The 21,597-nt window shown below is 37.8% G+C and overlaps 2 protein-coding genes across 9 annotated transcripts in view; both read left to right on the forward strand.

The window, feature by feature from the left end:
• Syncrip (synaptotagmin binding cytoplasmic RNA interacting protein) overlaps positions 1–2,437 on the forward strand; it is a 36,268-nt gene extending 33,831 nt beyond the window's left edge. The window contains exon 12 of one of the 3 annotated variants that reach the window (XM_004628236.2): positions 596–2,437. In XM_004628236.2, the coding sequence (XP_004628293.1) occupies positions 596–637 (42 nt within the window). In that variant the 3' untranslated portion in view covers positions 638–2,437. The remainder of the gene's footprint in view (positions 1–595) is intronic. The other 2 variants (XM_004628237.2, XM_004628239.2) reach the window with 2 other exon arrangements.
• The window catches only part of Snx14 (sorting nexin 14), a 114,577-nt gene continuing 93,598 nt past the window's right edge, over positions 619–21,597 (forward strand). For 2 of the 6 annotated variants that reach the window (XM_004628242.2, XM_023711947.1), the window contains exon 1: positions 19,965–20,274. In XM_004628242.2, coding sequence (XP_004628299.2) covers positions 20,030–20,274 — 245 coding nt within the window. In that variant the 5' untranslated portion in view covers positions 19,965–20,029. Of the gene's footprint in view, positions 688–19,964; positions 20,275–20,648; positions 20,736–21,597 lie in introns of those variants that run through there. The other 4 variants (XM_004628244.3, XM_023711948.1, XM_023711949.1 and 1 more) reach the window with 3 other exon arrangements.

Here is a 21,597-nt window from a genome sequence, read left to right on the forward strand (position 1 = left end):
ATCTTGCTTTGGCTATTCGGTTTTTCTAACAGTTATGCTGGGAGAATTTTGGGGGCAGATTGTAAACCACCAGCAAAAAGGTTTAAAGCTACTCTCTACTTTTGAACCTCTATTCCCCCAAACTTTAGAGCTTTACATTAGATAGTAAGGCTGTGTGAGAAAAATATACTTTTAAAGAATGATTTTTTTAAATGTCAAGGTCATACAAATGTCAGATGTTTGCTTTCGGCATATTACGTGGGAATTGGCAATTTAATGGGGGCACAGATCTTAAATTCTATTAGATTTTCTCCTAGGTTTAATTTTTTTTTTTTTTTTTTTTTTTTCAAATAAAACCAGTTTGTGTTAGAAAAAGGGGGATGGGGGTTTTCACACCTCTACTCAGTCATTCCCCTTTTGCCCCAATACCTACCTCAACTCCAAACAGGTGAACAAACAAGTAAAATAAAGTTATTAGTTACTAAAGGCAAGTTTTTTTGGTTAGACTTTATATTTAAGAATTACTTTAAAGTTTTTCTTTTTAATGTTATCATTTATATACACAAAATTAATTTGAAATGATTTATCTAACTCATTCCTTTTGTTACCTGGCTAGCAGGGAAAAGGGGTCGAGGCCGGTCCTGACCTGTTACAATGAAGACTGACTTGCTATGTGGGATTACACCAGAAGCTTGCAGTGGAGTAATGGTAAGGAAATCAAGCAACCTTAAATATCTCGGCTGTATAGGAGCATATTCTATTGCAGAAGACCTTCCTGTGAAGATCATGGAATCAAATACAGGACATTGAACTAATACTTGGACTTTGATATGAATTTCTTTAACAATTTTCTCTGCAGTGCAAGTTATTAAACAAAAGCTATTCTATTTTCCAAATGTGTTCCAACAGAAATCCTTCATAACTTCTAGCATGGTATCTTAATAAAGAATAAAGTTCTTCTCTTTAAAAAATCTGCTCTAAGTAGATTTTTACCCCCTTTTTTAAATTAAGGATGCCAGAAGTGGTATTCTGAAATATTCTCTTGAATTTGTGCATTTAAATTTTATTGCAGTGGTATAGATGAATGCCACTGTTGGTATCCTTAAATTTTATTTCTGCTCACCAAGGTTAATCATGATTGTCTATATCTTTTTTATAGTAATCACTTTTGAATTGTGTTCAGATATGCAGTTTCAGGTGTAATCATCAGAGCTGGTTAGTCAGGCATTCCAGATAGTGGTTCTTTTCAGAACCTTTTTTAAAGGGTTGGTTAACTACCTCAGTAGCAGAGGATTGAACTATACCCTGTCTGTACTGTACATAGAAAATCTTTGTAGATAAAAGCAAGGCTTGTTAAATATGATATGAGGGTAAGATTTTAATATACCAAATGTAACATTCTTAGTTGCCTTTAGTTTCAGAGGCTTGTAAGACTTCCTCATGACCATCATAACAGGCCTTGCTTTTGTCGTATTTTGTGGCTGAAAAAGCAGCCTTGCTTCTTCAGATATTGTAGTTATTTGGATGTATAATAGTTTAGCAAGATGTTACTTTTGTAAGACATCAGATGTTCAAAAAAAAGTGCATCCGAACTTGTACTAAATACTGCAGTGTCCCTTTATAAAACGTCAGACTAAAACTGACAATTGTACAGCAAAGCCTGACATTTGGATATTTTGAAGTTTTTTCATAAATCATAGAAATTAGTATATGGCTGTAGTTTAGCTTTTTAGGTAAAAGGTATGTTTCATTAGTGCATTTCTTACTGCTGATCACTGTAAAAATGTGAGTCAGCTTTCCATTTCTTATGCAGGTCATGATAACTTGTAGAATAGAGTACAATCATTTGTGCTATGTTTTTAATTTTCTAAAGCACCTTGATGACAGTGAGTGTTCAGTGGTGAAGCATCCTCTATTGAATCACCCTCAAAAAATTTTTTTGCCAAGTCCTAAGTTGATAGCTTAAAGTCAAAAGTGAAATTATAGTTTAATTAGGACTTGGTGTAAAGAAATCCCTTCTCCTTCCCCAAAGGGATACTGCAGTTATGTCACATACCCAATAGGCACCACAAGGAAGATCAGAGCTTATACTTAATTAAGGTTTTATACACACCAGTTCCCCAGTAAATGCAAATTTAACAAGAAAATTAGTCATGTCATATGTTCAAAATGCTCATGGCAAACAATCATTTTGCATTCCTGCAAATAAAATTGTTTTATACTGTAAGCTGGAGGCGAGTGTAACTTATTTTTGTAATAAAGTTTTTATTTTTTTTATGTGTCATTAATATAAATGTGTGTTAGTATAGAAATCTTCTGGTTTAAAAACTTAGAATTGCACACATTTCAGTATGTTTATTTGTACTTACATACTTTTAGAATAGTGGTTGCCAATAGCCTGTATGTTTCTCATTAATTGGTTTTTTGTTACCTTAATAAACCATTTTAGTATGTTGTATGTCAGTTACTGGGATAGCTGGGACATAGAGTGTAATTTAAAATCTGTCAATAAGTATTCATTGGAATATATGTAAATGTGCCTTGCCGGTTATTGAAACTTACCTACAAAATGAGTATGGGGTGACAAAAATTTGTTCCTGGTGCTTAATGAAACTTTCTGCCACTGATTTTATATATTACCCTGTGCTTTTTTAAAGTACACCTCTCAAATACAAGTGTAAGTTTGAGGGCTACACAAAAAACATTTGCATTTCATTGACATAATCAGTATAACAGGTTATGGAAAGTGGGTAAACTAAATGTAGCCTTCAGTAAAATTGAATCTCAGTGTAATCCTTGGTGCTGGCATTTCCCAGGTCCAAGGAGTTAAATGATCCCACCTAAGAGGTCATTGCCATGCCTATTGCCACTTAACTGTCAGACCATTTTTTAAGGGACACTGTCAAGGTGTTTTAAGTTAATTCTCAATTATTTGTTGGGATTTTAGGGCAGGTTTGTTTGACTTTAAGAACTGCATTGTCAGAGTTGATGAACACTTTTGTGAGTTCACAAATGTGTTCTTTAAGAAAATACTGAACTGTGGAACTCTGGGTTTCCAAGACTATTTGGCAATTTTATTTTGGGGACTGGGGGAGGGAAAAATGATGTTAGTAATAAATTGTGAAGAATTGATGGTAATGCTTAAAGAAGGGTAATGTAAACAGTGGTGATGAAATATACACACTCAAGTGAAATTACTTGACAGTGTTCATTTGAATAACTGAATTCAAGCCATTATAATTTTAAAATTAAATATTATTTGCACTGTTTTGATAATGGGTGCAGTTTTTGAGCAATATAATCAGAGCTAAATATGCATGTAGTGATCAGTGATGTGAACAATTAAGTTCAGAAGAAATACTAACTGGTATTTTCAAACTTAAATTTCTGTAGTAAAATCACTATCAAACTTATCAGAGATCAAGGAAAACAGGCAATGCATATAATTTTGAATGTTGTGTGGCCTATAAAGCAATAATGCAATTTATATGGAATGTCATGGGATATGAGAAATGGAAATGCAAAATAACTAATCCTTTAGTGAAATGTCAACATGTTAAAAGGGGGAATGTTAACTAATGTAGGTTATTGCTATTTGTGATTTGTTAATGGGTTCTTGGCTTTGACAACTTCAAAGAATGGACAGATGACAAGTAAAAGAAATTATGTATATATTATCAAGGAAAGGGTCTTAAATCCATTAGTCAAGTCCTTTCCTTTGGGTGAAAAGTGTATCCTTTAAAGTATTCTGATTGTTAAAATGAACTTCAGTTACCTAACCAAAACAGACGCAAGATTTTGTTTCTGCAGACTACTTGGCAATCAAAAATAATCATAAATTTAGTTTCTCAGTTTTCAGAAAGTTGCTATATGAGAAAATTTGTGTTATTTATATTCTCCCAAATATGTTTTTTATGGAAGAGTTTTAGCCATTGCAACTGAATCATTAAAATGAAGGGAGAATTGAATACAGAGTTACTGCACACTTATGGCAGTGATGTCATGAGACATTTTTTAATTCTTACTGAAAAATCTGACTTAGAAACATTTTTCTCATAAAATATCAACAGAAATGGATTGATGGGGTGGTCTAGGTTATTTGTACATAAAATATTTAAAAATGCTTATTTAATGGCATGGACATGAAATTACATGGATAGAATGTCTTTTTTCACTGCTAAGCTAAAAGTCACTGTTGATCAGAAACAGCAAAAAGACCACCAAGTTTTCACAGAATATTAACAGGTAGTCCGAATTTCATGGGGAGAAATTAGAAAGTAGAAGGGCTTCAAGCATTAGGAGGGAGAGCTAACTCTAGAGTTATTGCTCAGATACCTAAAACTTAAAAGGAAAACCCACCATGATTGTTTTCTCCCCAATCATGTAAACTATAAATTTTTTATTGGACTATAGGAGTTCAGTGGTGGGTATAAAATTAATAAAGAACATTAGGAATGATATGTAACAAGAAACAGTTGTGGGCGTGGTGTTTAAGGCGTAGTCACTCTGTAATCATACCACTCAATAGGGCATGCCACTATTTATGATGCTAATTATGAACTAAATACTCAGACATTTTTTTAACTGGGCAAATTAGTAGATGGACTTTTGGGGTCTGTCACTTTTTCAAGGTATTTAATAAATTATATTAGCACCACAGTCTGCCTTCAGTAATATACCTAAAATATTTTTCAAGAATAGAAGCATTCAGTTGGAAATACAATCATTTGCAAATGCAAATCAGTATTACTAACACTCTGGGTCAAAGATTAGATTTTTTTAATATTAGTAGTCTGATAAACATTTAGAAGTCTAATATTGAGAAACAAAAGCTTGTACCTGATTAGTATTTTAATTTAAAAAAATTAGTTCTGTTAGCTTATTTAAATTCTTTTACATTTATTTATCCATAGAATTTATATTTATTTCATTTCTTTCATCTCACTGAAGACTGTCTACAGGCTCTTTGATTTAGATTAGAGTTGTGAAGTACTGTCTTTTGCCAAAAACCTCAAATTACCTGGTTTTTTTTGTTTGTTTGTTTTGTTTTGTTTTGGTTTGGTTTTTGGTTTTTCTTTTTTCAACGTAGTGGGGTTTGTGCTTGTTTGGAGATCAGTTTAAAACTATCTGTACTATACTGTACTGCCTCTGATGTTAAGATTTTATGTATAGCATAAGGAAGCTAGCTCTGACTATATTTTCCTAAGAATAAAGACCTATTTTTGTAGCATGTCTTAGGATCTCCAGGAGTCCAAGAATTATTGTGAGTGTCCTCCATTTCATTATGTTCCACTTACCAGCTTATAGACACTTGTAATCTTTAGAGATCTGTTACCTTTTCATCATGCATACATTCTAAGTAACTAGCCACAATGGTAAAAACAAATACCCCAAGATACCAACTGCAAGTATATATACAACTGGGAGAGGTATAGAAGAAACATGTTGGGCTGGTCTTCACTTAATTTTAATTGTTGATGGAAATATTCTGTGGTCTTGTACATGCCATTGGGTTCACTCAAATTTTTCTAATTTGGTTATCTTGGGACCATAGTTCGCCCTGCAGTGTTTCCCATTCCCTGGCAAATAAAATTTCTTAGACGGAGGGTAACAAGTAAACTCAGAAGGGAAGAAACAAAATGATGTGTCTTAATAAAATGTGTTTTTTGATAAACGAGGTTAAGTTAACTCAGCTTATTTATTAAATTTTAAGTCGTCAAAGAGTCAGGGGCTTGTGAATATGTACAAGATGTTTTAACGCAACTCTAGGCTGGTGAGGAAGTAGTAATACTGTTTTGGGCACTTCATCAAGATACAACCTCCAACATTTGGCACTCGGTGCAGTTTCATTTTTAGGCCTACCCAAATTTGTATTGATTACTAAAAAAGCTTCCATCATTTCAGAAGTCATGGGAGTTTGCATAAGATATTTTGGTGTGGGACAGGTCCCAATAAATAACTTTAGAAAGTGTTAGAACTTTCTAGAACATAGTTCTAAAATACAAAGTTAGAACAAAATAAAGTCATTTTAGAATTACATACTACATGATTTTTTGTGCATAAGATTTAAAACAAGTTCTACTAAGGGAATTGTTAAAGCTGTAATGTTGTCAGTTGTCTTTTCTTGCTAGGCTTTCAGCTATATTCTAAAAAGACTTTGAAGAAGTTGACGCACATTTATGAACCAGAGCCATTTTTTTTTTCATGGCAAGAGGGCTTTGGCACAGACAAAACATTACTATAGATTATAAATAATAAACCAGAGCCAAGTGTGGTAGCACATGTCTCAGGGTGAGGCAGGAGAAATGCTACAAGTTTTAAGTGAGCCTTCGCTGTATAGTGAATTCAAGGACAGCCTGTACTGCATAGTGAGGCCCTGTCTCCAGACACCCCCATCACCAACAAAATCAGGGTTTGTGGATAATACAAAATCTGTAGGAAAGAGTTGCACAAATACCTGGTTTTACAAAGAAGCCATGACATACCTTACACAGCATGTCTCATTCAATGGTGTTTTGTTTTTTTTTTCCCAGCCTGTTTATTTGATACCGGTTCTCACTATGCAGACCAGACTCCTAGTGATCCTCCTGCGTCAGCCTTCTCACCACTGAGATAACAGTTGCGTACCACCACGCCCAGTTTTGGGGCTGTCACAGCACACCCAGAGTTCTGGGGACTGAGCCTGGGTCCTTGTGCTTGCCAGGCAGGTGCTTAGATCACTGAGTCATCTCCCCAGCCCTCAATAGTGATTTTAAGTGAAATAAAATTTGAATAATCATGAGGCTCATGTGCCATCATTTGAATGCAGAATTGTAAAACTAGATGTATCATGACTGACAACTGCAGTCACTTTGGTAGTTTTAGTTTGAAGAGTCAGGTAAAATCACTTGCTGTGAAGAGTGAGGAAAAGCATATATGCTAATTGTGCTTTAGTGTATTTAGTATTTTTAATGTGCTTGAAGGAGAACCAGAAAGGAGCTGTGTATTAGGTCATCTATAAAAATAGAATATAGTTTCATTACCTAGGGAAATTTAGTTCATCCTTTTCCCCCAATACAGGGATTGAACCCAGGACTTTGCATTGACTATACTACATCTCCAGTCTTTGAACTTCAGATTCTCTTCAGCCTCCCAAATGGATATGTCACCACACCTAACAGTGTTACTATTTTGAGTAGATCTAAGATCTTGAAGATTCACATTTGGGTTCTTGATCTGACACTTGAAAACAGTTTTTCTTCAAGTTGAGGGAACAGTTGGTCTTGTAATTTATACATGGTCATATGTATTTAACTGTTATGAAGAAAACCCCATAGAAGTTAGCATTTATATTTTGTTAGACAAAGAATGTGCTCATAAGTCATCTTCAGGAAACACAGCCCATCAATTTTCTTTATACTTTGTGTGTTGCTGAAGAAAATCTTGATACACAAAGCCCCTATCTGTCTTTCTGAGGAAGTAATACTTCATGACTGAATTCTTTGCTGAGTAAAAATCTTGTTTGGTTTGAGTCTACAGCTTTTTATTTATTTTTATTTTTTACATAGCACTTTTAAGATGAGAGGATAGATGCGGAGTAGGTATTAAGATTTTGAAAGTTATTTTAAAGTAACAAACGTTACTATGTTTTACAGTAAGAATGGACTATAGTGTAAGCATTCGCATACGTGAGTAGCTTTGTATTTATCAGTTGGGGGCCTGCCCCTTAGCTCAGTTTTTTAAGTGGCTGCTTCAACAAAGCAGTCAGGCTCAGGTTGCTGTGGTTCAATCCCCACACCTCAAGCCAGCCAAACCTGCCCTGAAGGCATTTGGAGCAAAAAAAAAAAAAAATCTTTGTATTTATCAGTTGATAGGTGGTTAAATTTAGGCCATCTTAAAAGGGAAATAATTTAAGGCAGTGTCTCACTAGCACAACAGTTTAAGCAATGGTGGGTAAATGTTATAGTTTTGTATTCCTAGTTAACATTTTAACTTCAAGTACTTTTTTTGGAATGCTAGGCATGAACTTGGGGCATAGTACCTGCTAAACCTGTTCACATCTATACCTACCATTGATTTATACACTCAGCCCTATTGCTAATCCTTTAAACAAAATTCTTTTTGAGATGGGTCTCACCATGTAACCCAGGTTAACATTAAACGTACAGTTATTCTCTTTCTTCAGCCTTCCTAAGTGCTGTGATACTAACGAGTGGCGTTGTGCCTGGCAAAAAAGATGTAAAGAACATTTGCAAAAAAAAAAAAAAAAAAAGCCGGGGAGATAGCTCTGTGGCAAAAGCACCTGCCTGGGAAGTACAAGGTGCTGAGTTTGATCCCCAGTACCCCTCATCCACCCTTCAAAAAAGAAAGCATTTATATAAAATAAATTTGTACAGCACACAATATCAGTCTGCATACATGCCAGTCCATTTGTAGAGGTACATCTTCCAAAGTTTTAAGCATTCTATCACCTGTTGTGAAGAAATTGGCTTACGTTCATCTTTTAAATCCTGGCTACCTTTGTTGGAATCCATGTAAATATTTCCTTTGCTTATACAGTAAAATATAGGCATGGATGTAATAATACTTTTTCCTTCATCTCTTAATTCTTGCCTTTTTTTTTTCTTTTTTCTTTCTTTTTTTTTTTTTTTTTCTTTTTAGGTTTGCTTCTGCATCAAAAGATGCCCAAAAAAACTTTTTGGGGGCTTAAATTCCAGGGTCTTGGAGACAGGTTCTTGTTGGATCACTTAAGTTTCTGGGGCTGGGCTCCAACTTCAATGTTCAGTATATATTCTGATTTGCTAAAATACATGCCTTTGAGAGGGCAGAATTTATATGTTCCATCTTTTGTTTAGATTTATGCTATTATTAAAATATGAGCCATGCTTTTAATCTTTTAAGTTTGTGATTACTGGTGTTTTCTTGTTACCAAGAAAAAGCCCCTATCACTGCTCTAGATACTTAATGTTAAATACTCTGGCTCACTGCAGGATTTCTTTTCCATTGCATTGAGTTCTTCCCTTTATAGATGCCATTTCTTACCCTTGGATTGCCTTTTGCTGCTCCATTGTTTCCAGGTGGTACTCTTAAAGACTACATAAATTGTAAAGAGTCATGCATACTTAAGTGTCTCCTCAAACTAGCTCTTGAATGACAATTTGGACATAGCATTCTAGCTGTGATACTGTTTTTTCCTCAGCTTGGAGGCATTGCTTTGCTCCTTTGTTTCTAACTGTCCATTATTACCAGTAGGTGTGACAGTAAGTATGGTTCTTCCTTTGTCGTTTTGCTGTTTCTTTTGAAAGTTGTAGCCCTAGGGGCCCCCCCCCCTTCTTGGTTTTCTTGAGGTAACAATTTCATGAGGTAACACTACATAGACTTGCTTTTTTTTTTTAAGTTTAGAAACTCATAGTTGCTAAATTTTCAAGCTTGGATTAAAAGAATTGTGCTGATTATATTACATGTTTAAACATCACTCAACTTGGAGGTATTTTCTGTTCCTGTGCACGTATTGGCTTTAAATTTCAGTAATTTGGCAGCTGTTTATTTTTTAAATTTATTTTTAATTTTAATTTTATTAAGAAACAAGTATGAGAGTTTCAAAGCTGATTAATAGGCCAGTTTCAATAATCAATACATTGTACATTGCTGTCTTTTTAGTGGTTATCCATAGTACAAGAAGCAGACAGGATATCCTGTCCAAACACTATTAGTACACCTCTTCTCATTGAATTAAGAGAAAGTAGCTGTATATCTATCCTATTTTGTATATATAAATACAAAATGATCTTTCCTTTGTATCCCCCTTTGTTTAGTCTTGTCAGAGGTGGATATTCTGTTGGCGTCTAAATACTATAGGTGTTTGAATTCAGCTCAACAATCTAACACTGTCTGGCAGTCTATAATAGTGGGTTATCCTCAGAAGTTATTGACTTGAGCCTTTTAGCTGTTTATTTTTTTTAAATGTGTTTTAGTACAAGGACTACAGGATCTCACTACACAGATTAGACTTTGTAGTGATACTTCTGTTTTCAGCCTCCTAAGCGCTAGGATTATAGGTGTGTGTCACCATGCCCAGTCTCAGTCTTTGTCTCAGTGCTCCCAGGGGCAGGGCCCCTGCTCCTGTCTAAGCAAGTCTTTTAGTTTACTGAGCTCTTTGACTGGCTCTTCAGCTGTTTCTGTCTGTAGTTTTTTTTTGTTTTTTTTTTTTTTTTTTTTGTTTTGAGACAGGGTCTGGCTAAAGCCATTCATTCACATTGGCCTTGAACCTTCTGTGGAGTTTAGGCTGACCTGGACCTCAGATCCTCTGGCATCAGGCTCCTGAGTGCAGGGATTACAGCCACGTGCCACCATTCCTGGCTGTATACACTGTCTTTCCCCCAGATTACTAGGTTTTCCCATATGGCTCAAGTTGGTGTACAGCATCTATTCATTCCACCTTTCTTTGAAATAGGGTCTAGCTATGTAGTTTAGGTAGAGTACTTTTAATGTAGCCCCAGTTGGTCTGGAACTCAAGACAGTCGCACCTCAGTCTCCTTAGTGCTAGGGTTACAGGCATGTGCTACCATGCCCTGCTTGGCAATCTTGTGTGCCTCATCTTTCTGAGATGTTAAGTGTTAAAGGATACTAGTAGTCTTTTGGGCTGCAAGTTCTTGGTGAAAGAGAACATGGGAACTAATGGGGTACATTCTTGGTGAAGTAGACAAGCCAGGTTAACTGAAGCAGCAGCACTCATTTGGTAGAGTTCTGTTTTCTCCCAGGTTGAGGAGGGAGTTACACCTTTATGCCAGTTATGCAACCATTGTTCCCTTAACTTTTTTTCCATGCCACTGATTACAAACCAAAATGGGCTTTCCTACTTATTCTGACCGTGGAAAATGCCTCCTGTTCTTTGTAGCCTGGTGAACTTCCTATTTCTACTGGCCCTGCACCGAACTTTCTAGTTCCCCCCTTTTTTTTTTTTCCTATGGAACCAGGGATTGAACTCAGGCACTTGTGCTTGCCAGGCAAGCACTTACTCTACTGAACTATCTATCTCCCCGGCCCCTCTTTTTAGTTTTTCAAGAGAATGGTAGTAGCACACTTTCCTGGATTTATTAGAAACCATCTTCATTAGTCACTTTTGTTACTGCTTAAAGTAGTCTTAGGAAAAGTTTTAAGGAAATATTGAAAACAGCACTTGTCCTGCTGAACTACGTAGCAGATATTTTGTGACAGATTGATTCTTGATTGAGGAACGCTGTTTATGTTTTACTAGTATATGGAGTTCATAATGATTACACTGTAGGGATTTGATATATGCATATAGCACATTTTGGTTGGTTTTGTTTGTCTCCCTTTTATCTTTTGGTCACCTTAAAGCAGTATATATTTTCCAAAGTGTATTTGGGGATAAAAATTTACCTTTATCTCTTATTGTGGCAGTAATCTCAAAACTGGGATTTCCAAGTTTAACAATTCTCATTTAATTCTCTTGTATAAAAGAGGGGGGTATGGCTGGCTCAGTGGAATAAGTACTTCCCTGACAAGTGCAAGGGCCTGAGTTCAATCCCTGGTTCTGGAAAAAAAAAAAAAAAAAAAAAGGCAGTAGTTGAAAAGGACATAGGCTGCCAGCACCATGTTCTTGTATAAAAGAATGTGTACTTATTATGTACTGTTTTGGTATAAAAGACATACATAACTGACTGAGGAATATAAATCCTCTAAAATTCTTGCTACCTGAAGACACATTGAACATCTTGGCATTTTTGGATAAACCCAAGTGCCTCTTTCAGGCATTAGAGCATTAATTAGGTGCTATAATATTAGATATGAATTTGCTACAATATTCATATAAAATCAATAATATGGTAGAAATAGATGTTCAGGGTTTTTGGTGCCAAAAATTGACAAACCTTTTTAGTGGTACTGTTATTTATCCTGTTACACATACATATATAAACTCACAGATTAGTAAAGTAGTACACCTGGATTTTGTGGTCTTAACACAACTTTTTATATTGATGATCAAACTTGGGACCTTGTGCTTGGAAGGCAGGTGCTTACACCACTAAGCCATTTTCCCAGTCCTGGCATTATGTAGTCTTGTACTTACTTTTGTATTTATGGGCATTTATTCTGGTTACCTACCTTGGCCAGTGTACACATTTTTAAACACACAAACTTGCAAAAGTATAGATTGCTGAAGTAAATCAATGCCCCTGCTGGTGTTTTTCTAGCTCTCAACATTGAGATGTACTTGTCTTTATAATAAAATGTCAAGAGAGGGTCTTTTCAAAAAAAAATTTTTTTTTTTAATATTTTGGGGAAGTGTCTACAGGGTGTTCAGAGTCTCACTACTAGATAGGACTTACAGTGATCCACCTGTTTACAGCCTCCCAAAGGCTGGGATTACAGGCGTGCACCACCACGCCCAGGGTTTTTCAAAATTTTTGCTCCATATTTCTTTGTGAAGGCGTTCACAAAATACAAGAAATAACATATAAAAATACTGGGTATTCAAACTGAAATGCCTTACATGTATGAACATTCTGGTACATGATTTTGATATTACTACTTGATTAGTTTTTTAGGTGAAGAGTAGGGTAAATATTTTCTCACAGTTAGGCTGATATAGAACCTGTACTATCAAGCCTTCATTAGAGAGTATGGAAACCATTATTCCAAGTTATTCCAGGATCCCTGAATTACTGTGTTAATTTACTAACTGGGAGTAAACCCAAGTCATATAAGATGTCGACTAAAACAGCTCTACTTCTGTGGCAGTAACTTAATCTTTAGAAATAAGTGTTTCTTTCAAATATTATTGTAGGAATAACTTCATGTAATATACTAATATTAAGTCTATAAGAAAATAGAAGGCAGTCTTAATTGCTAAACTAGCTTCCTGTCTTTTATTCAGATGTTCTCTAAAAGTTGCAGAGTTAGCATGTAATAGCATAAGGCGTTTTCCTAAGTTTCTGTGGTTCTACTCTCCTACCCTCCTCAACCAACTATATCTAGATTGAAACTATATTTAACAGAATAAAAGCACTTTTTAAAAACACCTTTTCCTAGTGAGCTTGGTAGTTTTAAAACAATGTTCTTAAGTGGGATTTCTTACCACATTAAAACTTAAAAGCTTTAACCTTTATGGTGTTTACATTGAACTTGTTTTCTGAACTTTCAGCACTTTGCTGGTTTTCTAATCTCTGTTACCTGTCCTTATTTTATATTTTGCCTCTTTATACTTGTCGGCCTTGATTCTCTGCAACATGGGTTTGTGTCATGTCTACTTGTGTTGTTTTAATGTCAACATTTGCTTGCTCTATTGTGTGTAGTTTGCATTTTAGTTATCTAAATATTAAGGGGCTTTTCTGTCAGGAGTTATGTCCTGTTAATTTGTCTTATAACTCCTAGTCACAGTGATCATTCACTGTTACTGAACAGGTCTAAGGTTTCATCTGTATCCAAGCCCTACCCATCCTTCAGGAAGTTCAGATCTGGCTGGACTATTTACAAATAAGTGGTTCTTAAAGATCATGTTTTTAAGTGGCAATTTAATTATGCTAGCTTTCCAAGTCTAGTGTAACAGCACAAATGAAGGACACCCATTTACTTGGTATAACATTTTTGTTTGGCCTGCCTCATCTGTCTTGCTTTATCGTCCTTAAATGCTGTGAATAAAATGCTTTGTGTTTTTCTTTTTCTTTCTTTCTTTTTTTGTGTTTTTCTTTAACTCATCTCACATTAAGGTCTTAGAGTTCTACCACACCCAATCTAACCTCTCAGAAAATAAGTATAATCCTGTAGCCACATTAAAACAATTAATAGTGAATGTCTGAGGAACATGTATACAACTCGATAAGTATACGTTGTATGTTTTGTGATAATGGCTATGTATGAGTGGAAAAACAATTTACAGTGGTTGTGGTGGCATGTGGTTGTATTACCAGCATTTTGGAGGCTTAGGATGATTTAAAGTCAGCTTGGGCTTTATATAGCAAGCCTGTATCTTAAAAATACCCAGGCATGGTGTTACAGACCTGAAACCTCAGCCCTCAAGAGGCTGAGGCAGGGGGATCTCTGTGAGTCTGAGCCAGACCAAGTTTACATGGTGAGACTGTCAATAAAGAAAAATCCCCAAATTTAAAAAAAACCTCTGCTTGAAGGTAACTCTGGGAGCAGAAAGCTATTGATTGTTTTGATATGTGGTAACAACATTTGACTTGTAAGAATATTCAGAACCATTTATTAACTGCTAACATTCAGTTCATTTTTTTAAGTGCATGTATTAAAACCTTTGCCAGTTTCCATCATGATAAACAGTTGTCTTACAAAATAAGCATTGTAGTGGAGTTAAAAACTATGAAACTTGGCAGAGGCACATACTTAACTATATCAATTTAAGAATAATACATAGTAGCAATAATTGAAAACAGGTTTTGTTTTGATTTTGGCTATGTTGGCTATCAAACCCAGGAATTGGACATGCTGAGCAGTGGCTGTCTGGAAACTGTTTGAAAGGGGAATTGGTTTCATAGGTCTTTTCCCTGAAGTTGCTAAAACCACCTGAAGATAGCTCCATTTTTGTCATCAGAGTTTCTACAAGTATTAGGGTACTTCCCTTTTAGGCACAAGAAAAAGTTTATTGTATAAGGCTTTTTGATTTTAAAAACAAGTGAACAGTGCTCTCAACATCTGGAGGTATTGCTTTAAATGTATAGGGATACATATTATCTTTCATAAAATAAATTATTGGCTATATGGCTTCTGGTAATGCTGTAAACTAGAATCCTTGTGCATGAGAGTGAACAGAAACCTAAATTTAAATGGTATAATTGTTTTTAAATATGTAGGGCAGGTTTTTAAATAAAAATTTCCAAAATTATTTTACTTAAGATTTACTACTGAGAAACGTTTTTTTTTTTTTTTTTTTTTTTGAGACAGGATCTTGCTCTGCAGTCCAGGCTGACCTTGAGTTTACTTTGTAGCCCATACTGATCTCTGAACTTGAAAGGATCCTCCTTTCTCAGCCTCCTGAGTGCAGGGATTAGAGGTGTGAGCCACCACACCTAGCTGTACTGAGAAATATACTGTATTGAGTTTTATTTTCTCAGCTGGAATCAGCTTTTCAAATTAAAATCAGCTTTTAGTGAAGGTAAAACTGATTTTAAACTACTTGGTGCCACCTAACTAGTAGAATTAAATTGGAATGCCAGTATTAGTGATGTTCACAATTTTGAACCATGCCCAGTTGCATGGTTTGTAAGTGCCAGGTCAAACTGGTCTCATTTTTGTATTTTTGGAAATAAAGAGGAAAAATTGTGAAGCTTTTGTAAAATACTTGCAGAAGTTACTAAAGTGAAGAGAGTTCACTGTGTAATTAACATAAAAATAAGATGGAGTTTTATTTAAGCAGTATCTTAATGGATGCAGTTACTTTTCTGTTGTATTTATCAACTGGTGTGAGCATTTTTTCAGTTACCAAGCAGTAATAATTACATGTTTTGAAGTTAACAACTACTTCCATGCAAGTAAGGTGTAAGAGGTTCATCTATCATAACTTAGAAATATTAGTTAACAAATAGGAAATGCTTGAATTTTTTGGTGCTCTAGAGTACCTACAATTTCACGATCATAAAGTAGCTCTTAAGGAAAATCTGCACTTGAGTCACAGATACTGTAAAATTTTGTTCTCAGTATCTTTCTAGTAGAGTTTTTACCTCACAGCAAAAGTTGGCATTAAAATGGAAACTAACACAGTAACTATACTTTGAATATCTCACGTCTGTAAAAATCTGTGTTCTGTGAAATACATATTGTATCTTTTAATAAGTTTTTTTTAAATGAAGGACAGGGACTTTTCTTGAAGTAAAAGTAGTTCAACATTTTAGGCCCTATATTCTGATATATAGGAATATCTTACAGGAAGGCTGTGAAAATAACATGTCACCAAAAGAAAAATGTCCTTAGTTATTTGCGACAGGATAAAAACAAAAGGAGAGCTTTGCAGTTCTCTCTCCATGCTCCACAAATTACAGGGAGTTCTGCCAGAGGAGGGGACTGCTCCCAGGAGTAGTGTATGTATATGTCTCTCCTTAATAGACCTCAAAATGTTAAAATACGAGAGAGGAGTTGCAAGAGAGAATATATTTGTATGTGGTGGGGATCCAATCCAATCCAAGACCTCCGTCATGCCAGACACTTGGCACTGAGCCACAGCCTTGTTTTTTTTGGTCTTTTGTGGAATACTTTTATTCAAGGGGCATGTGATTGCTTCCCTGTCAGTCAGCTTTATTTCTGAACAGAAATCTTAACAGCCAGTCTCAAGTTGTGTGATGGTCAGATGGTGGGCTAAATATGTGGCTCAGCAAATCCCAGTATTTTACATCTTCCTGAGCCATGTATTTAGGTCATCTGACTAGTGAGCATAACAGTGTTTAATTCTACCTTTCACGTTGCTACACCAACATAAAAAGCAGTTTGTGCAGTTTGCTGATGGGGTGGAGAAAATTTTTGAGTGGAAATATTTTAGATATTTAAACTGCCTAGTGCTGCATGAGTTCTGAATTTTAAGTGAAAGCAGAGATAAGCCCTCTTGCTCAACTTCTTTCCCACAGGCCTTTCCAGGTCTTCACTGGCTGAAAATTTTCCCTGCCCTCCCCTCCTTTTTTTGGAGACAGGATTTATTTATGTAGTCAAGGCTGGCCTTGAACTTACTATATACTGTGTAGACCAGGCTGGCTTCAAATTCAAGATCCTTGTGCCTCCCAAGTGCTAAGGGAATTCAGGTATGTGCCACCATTTATGTCTTAAATTACTTGTCACTTAACTCTTTGTTGCAGTCTTTATATATAAATCTCCACTATATTAAATACATTATTTCTCTGTGTGACTTGTTTCCACTAGATTGTAAACCTCTGAAGGTCAGCAAAACACATCTAAATTGTATCTTCCACCATATCACATAGTGCCTTATATGTGCTCTTCAATAAATATTCATTAAAATAATGGGCATATCCCTGGGTCACGATATTTATGAGGCTTTTAAATGGATACATTAAAAAACATAGTTTGCAAACATACTTCTGGCACAATAAATGGAGCATTTTTTAAAAAGACTATAGTAGCATTAATAGAAGTGTAATGTCAGCTTACATGAATAATTTTGAAGTTCCTAGCCAGATTAAAATTATTTTTAGCTCAGTTCCAAAACAATATATAATAATATATAATCAAGTTGTTAAAAATAGTGTTTGTTTTTTTTTTTTTTAATGTATTTGGTACGGGGTCTCACTATACAGTTTAGACTCGTAGTGATCCTCTTTTCAGCCTCCCCAGAGCTGGGATTGCAGGGGTGTGCCACTACACCTGGTCTTGGTGACCAGTTTAGTGCCTGGTCACTGTACTTGGCCTAAGCAGGCGCTTAGTCCACTGAGCCATCTCACTGCCCCTAAAAAATTGAGTCTTTCATCTTGGTTTCATGCTACAATGGAAATCTGATTTGTATTTTACACTTTGACAAGACACCTTTTAAGTCCTCAACAGCCACATGTGGCTAGTGGTATATTGAACGACAGTATTTTAGAGCAGCACATAAACTTCTTGGGATCTGTTTTCTATAAGGTATTTTAGCTTTGATTCAACATCATTTTAGATAACCGATGAAACTACTTGGTTCAGCTATTTTTCTCTCCTATTAGTAAATCAGTTTATATTTGTACTAGCTGTTTCATGAGGCACTTTTCACCCAATTTAATCTTCCCCCAAACTTTATCAAGAAGGTAACTTATTTTAGAAGTGAGAATACAGGGGCTTAGGCCTTATCAAGTTGACTTTGTTCAGTGTCAGAACCAGGATTGGTTGTGGATAGTCCATATTTCCTCTAAGAAGTTTAAAACTTAATACAAGGTTGGAAGAAAAGTTTAAGCTCCATATGTGAGTGTAAAAAAGGATGTTAGACTTTAAGACTAAAGGGCAAAAGAGAACTGCATTTAATGAAATAAAGGCTATTTCTTACTTGAGGTCTGTAGTAATAGGATTTTTTAGATGTAAATTTTAAATGTTTTTCTTGGGGGTTTGGGAATAGCTCAGCAATAGAGCTCCTGCTTAGTATGTGTCTAAGCCCTGGGGCCAGTGATCTGCACTACCAGAATTTTTTTTTTTTAATGACAAATTATTTTTCTCTAATCCAGAGCAATATAGATGTTGGTTTTTTTTTTTTTTTTTTTTTTTTTTTGTGGAGATAGGGTCTCTTTATGTAGTTTACTACAGACTTGGAAGTCAGAATAGATGAGGCTGTCCTCCAACATGGTCATGGTGAGTCCTGTCTCAGCCTTCTGATGCTGGGATTAGAGGTGTAATACAGCAATTTATTGTGTAATTCTAATACGCTAAGAAATGGAAGAAAGAAGTCTTGGGGTCTGATGTTGTAAAGACGTAATTTGAACAGAACCAAAAACATTTTGTCTTTAAAATATACTGGCTCTTGGTAGAAAGTTGAATAGTAATTTCAGAATAAGTGTTTAAGGAAGCAAAACGATTTAAACAAGACAAAATACAATTTACCATAAAAGTTAATATGGTGTGAAGCACTCAAGTCCATTTTAGGCACATGATACAACATCTTTCAAATTTTAGTATAGCTAGCTCTAGCAGGTTCATGTAACAAGTTTTAAATAATTCAAGGAGATAAAAGCAGAAGGAAAATTAACGTTACACATGTACTTAAAAGTTTAAGGTTTTCAATGATGTTACACTGGAGTTTTTAAAAATTGTATTTGTGGTGCTGTTGGTAGTAATCATGGTGAGGGTCACTGAATGTACACTTCCATATGCCACTGTGGAATTGGTACCACTAGTCCACAAAGACATTTTACAGTATGTATCAACGATGTTATTGTTCTTACCCTTTAACCCAGTAGTTGCAGTTAAATTGATCCTAAATAAATTAGGGCCAGGAATGATGGTCCAGCCCTGGGATGGGTGCGAGTTGGAAGCCAGTCTGAGATACATAGGCAGACCCTGTTTATCAAAGGACATTATGAACTTAGTTACCAGTACCTGAATGATGCTACATTTAGAAAAGGAAAATAATACGTCACTGGTAATTGATGTTTTGGAGTAAATATTCGCCGAGCCATATGCAGCCCCCCCACCCCCGACCTTTCCTCCTGAGCGTGTTTTTCTCACTTTGGAAGGGCAAGAGCCTAGGACAGGATGAAAGCACCAGCTCTAGTCTTAGGCTTGAAATCCTTTTGCTAATTCAGATCTCTGCCTCAGTGTGCCTTTACCTACACAAAGGGTGGAATGTGTTGAAAAAGTGCTTATCATGCCGCGGATATAAATTGTAGCTATGACTGCAGTGCCTTCCTGCACATCTCAGTGGCAAGAGAATATGAAAGTTAAAGTTTAAAATGCGATAAATCAGTAAATGAGACTAAGAAGGGACGTGGCCTGCCAACCTGTTCCGTTCAAAGGCCGGGATTTTGGTTAGGCCTGTGGGGGCGACTGAGCTGAGTTCCACCTCACTTGGGCTGGTGGATGCTCGCTCCCTAGGGGTGGCGGCCTTGTAGTAGGATCCTTCGGCTTTCAAGGGTTAACTCCCGCAGCCCCCAGGCTTTCCTTTTAAGCCGGTGCTCGGCTGCTTCCACTCGTTTGGTCATAGCTCCAGGCTTGGAGCAGCAGCCACCTGGAGCTGGTGGCTGGGCGAGGGGTGGGGCGCGACCAAGGCTCTCCGCTGCGCTGGGTCGCGTGGCGGACTCCAGTTCCCAGGGGGCCTGGCGAGCAAACAGCGTCCAGCGGCTGCATTTTTGCTGTGTTGCAACACATTTTCTCTCGCAGGGCAGGAAGCTACCGCGTGGCTAGGCTATCTTGAATTTCTGGCACACGCTGCGCCTCCTGGGCTCCGGTCCTCCACGGAAGTCCCGCGCGGCTCTGACCGGGAGGGCGGAGCTGCGGGTCGCCGGGTGGTGACCCCCGGGCGCGTCGCGCAGCCTTCCCGGTGGCCGGAGGTGCAGCGGATGCGCATGCGCGGGGGCGGAGCCTAGCGCGAGAGCGACTCCAGACGCCTGTCCGCTGGCGGGCGGCTATGTGGGTCAGCCGCCCGGCGGCGGGGCTGGAGTCTGGAAGGCTGTCCCCAGCCGCCCTCACCTCGGCCTCAGGGGGTGGTGCCGCCTCAGTTTCGCGCACGGAGATGGTGTCCTGGGTGCGGACGATAGGAGAGAAGCTGAAGCAGCGGCTGCGGTTGGACGTAGGCCGCGAGATCTGCCGCCAGTACCCGCTCTTCTGCTTCCTGCTGCTCTGCCTCAGCGCCGCGTCTCTGCTCCTCAACAGGTACCGCCGCAGCCGGGCGGCGCGCGGCTTGCGAGTGGAGGCCGCGGGGCTGAGCGTGTGCAGGCCGCGGGCGGGGGCGGCGGGGGCGGGGGCGGCGGTTTCTTCTCCCGGTTCTTACCGTCTTGTCACGCCTTTCCGAGCGCGGCCCAGGCGTGTGTCGGGCTCCGTCCGCGGCGAGACAGGGCTGGTCCCTTCTGTGGCGGCGGGGGTTCAAGGTCCGGGACGGCCGCTGCCTCGGGCCGGTCTCGCCGCAGCACACGCTCACGCCCCCATCGTTTGCGCCGGGAGCTCGCCTTTCAGTTGTTGGCTTTGAACGACGGTCTAAGGATTTCTTGAAGTGAAAAAGTAAAATAGCGCCCGTTTTATCCTTGAAGGAACTGAGCACAAAAAAGAAGAACGCTGAAAATTGACAAATTCAGTTTGACATTTTGAGGTTGAAGGATTTTTGCCTCTGAAACAAGGTGGATTTGCTTCATTTTGGTATTTCAAAAAGTGGTATCCATGCAGTAGATACAGGAGAATATTCTCGTGCTGTTTTCTCTGATGTCTTAAGTCTGCAGCCATTTTTACTCTTTATCTTGAGATGATTAATCTCCAGGGATTGCAGTAGCAGGGACGAACGCTCAAGGAATTTAGTAATTTCACCGTAATAACTTTTCCGTGACTATGCAGAAGTTGGACTTCTTCCTTAATTGAAGTTTTGCTTTTTTGTTGATTCTCCCTTTGAACAGTAGTTAATTTATGTTTTTTTTTTTTTTTTTTTTTTTCTCTTTGGTTTTGGCTTTTTGAGACGGGGTCTTAATTGTGTAGCCCAGGTAGGCTCACGTGGATCTCAAAGCCGTGCCTCAGTGGTCCACCCAGGCACACCTAGAAGCCTGCTGCACCATTCCCAAGGTAGACCCGGAGCCAGTCACATTGGCACTCCTCCCTGAGGGCCATAAAGACTTGAAGAAGAAGGAGGAGGAGGAGGGGCAGGAGGGGGAGAAGGGGAGGAGGAGGGGGGGAGAGAGACAGAGACAGAGACAGAGACAGAGAGACACTCTTAAGAGTCACTGTGCAGGGTTGGGGAAATAGCTCAGTTGAATAAGCGTTTGTTTGGCAAGTGCAAGGGCCTGAGTTCAATCCCTGGCTGCGCAAAAAAGAGTCACTCCACAGCTGTAACAGTTTTTAGAGTGCGTGGTAGTTGTTTGTGTTTTAAATGCTAAGACCTTTTATTTATTTATTTATTTATTTATTTATTTTGTGTGTGTGTGGCCAGTGCAGCCCACCAGGGGGCGGGGCTGGCTGGCTTGTGGTGCTGGGGATTGAACCGCAGTCCCTGTG

The sequence above is a fragment of the Octodon degus genome, unplaced genomic scaffold (assembly GCF_000260255.1).
Source record: "Octodon degus isolate 3935 unplaced genomic scaffold, OctDeg1.0 scaffold00022, whole genome shotgun sequence".
NCBI lineage: Eukaryota > Metazoa > Chordata > Mammalia > Rodentia > Octodontidae > Octodon > Octodon degus.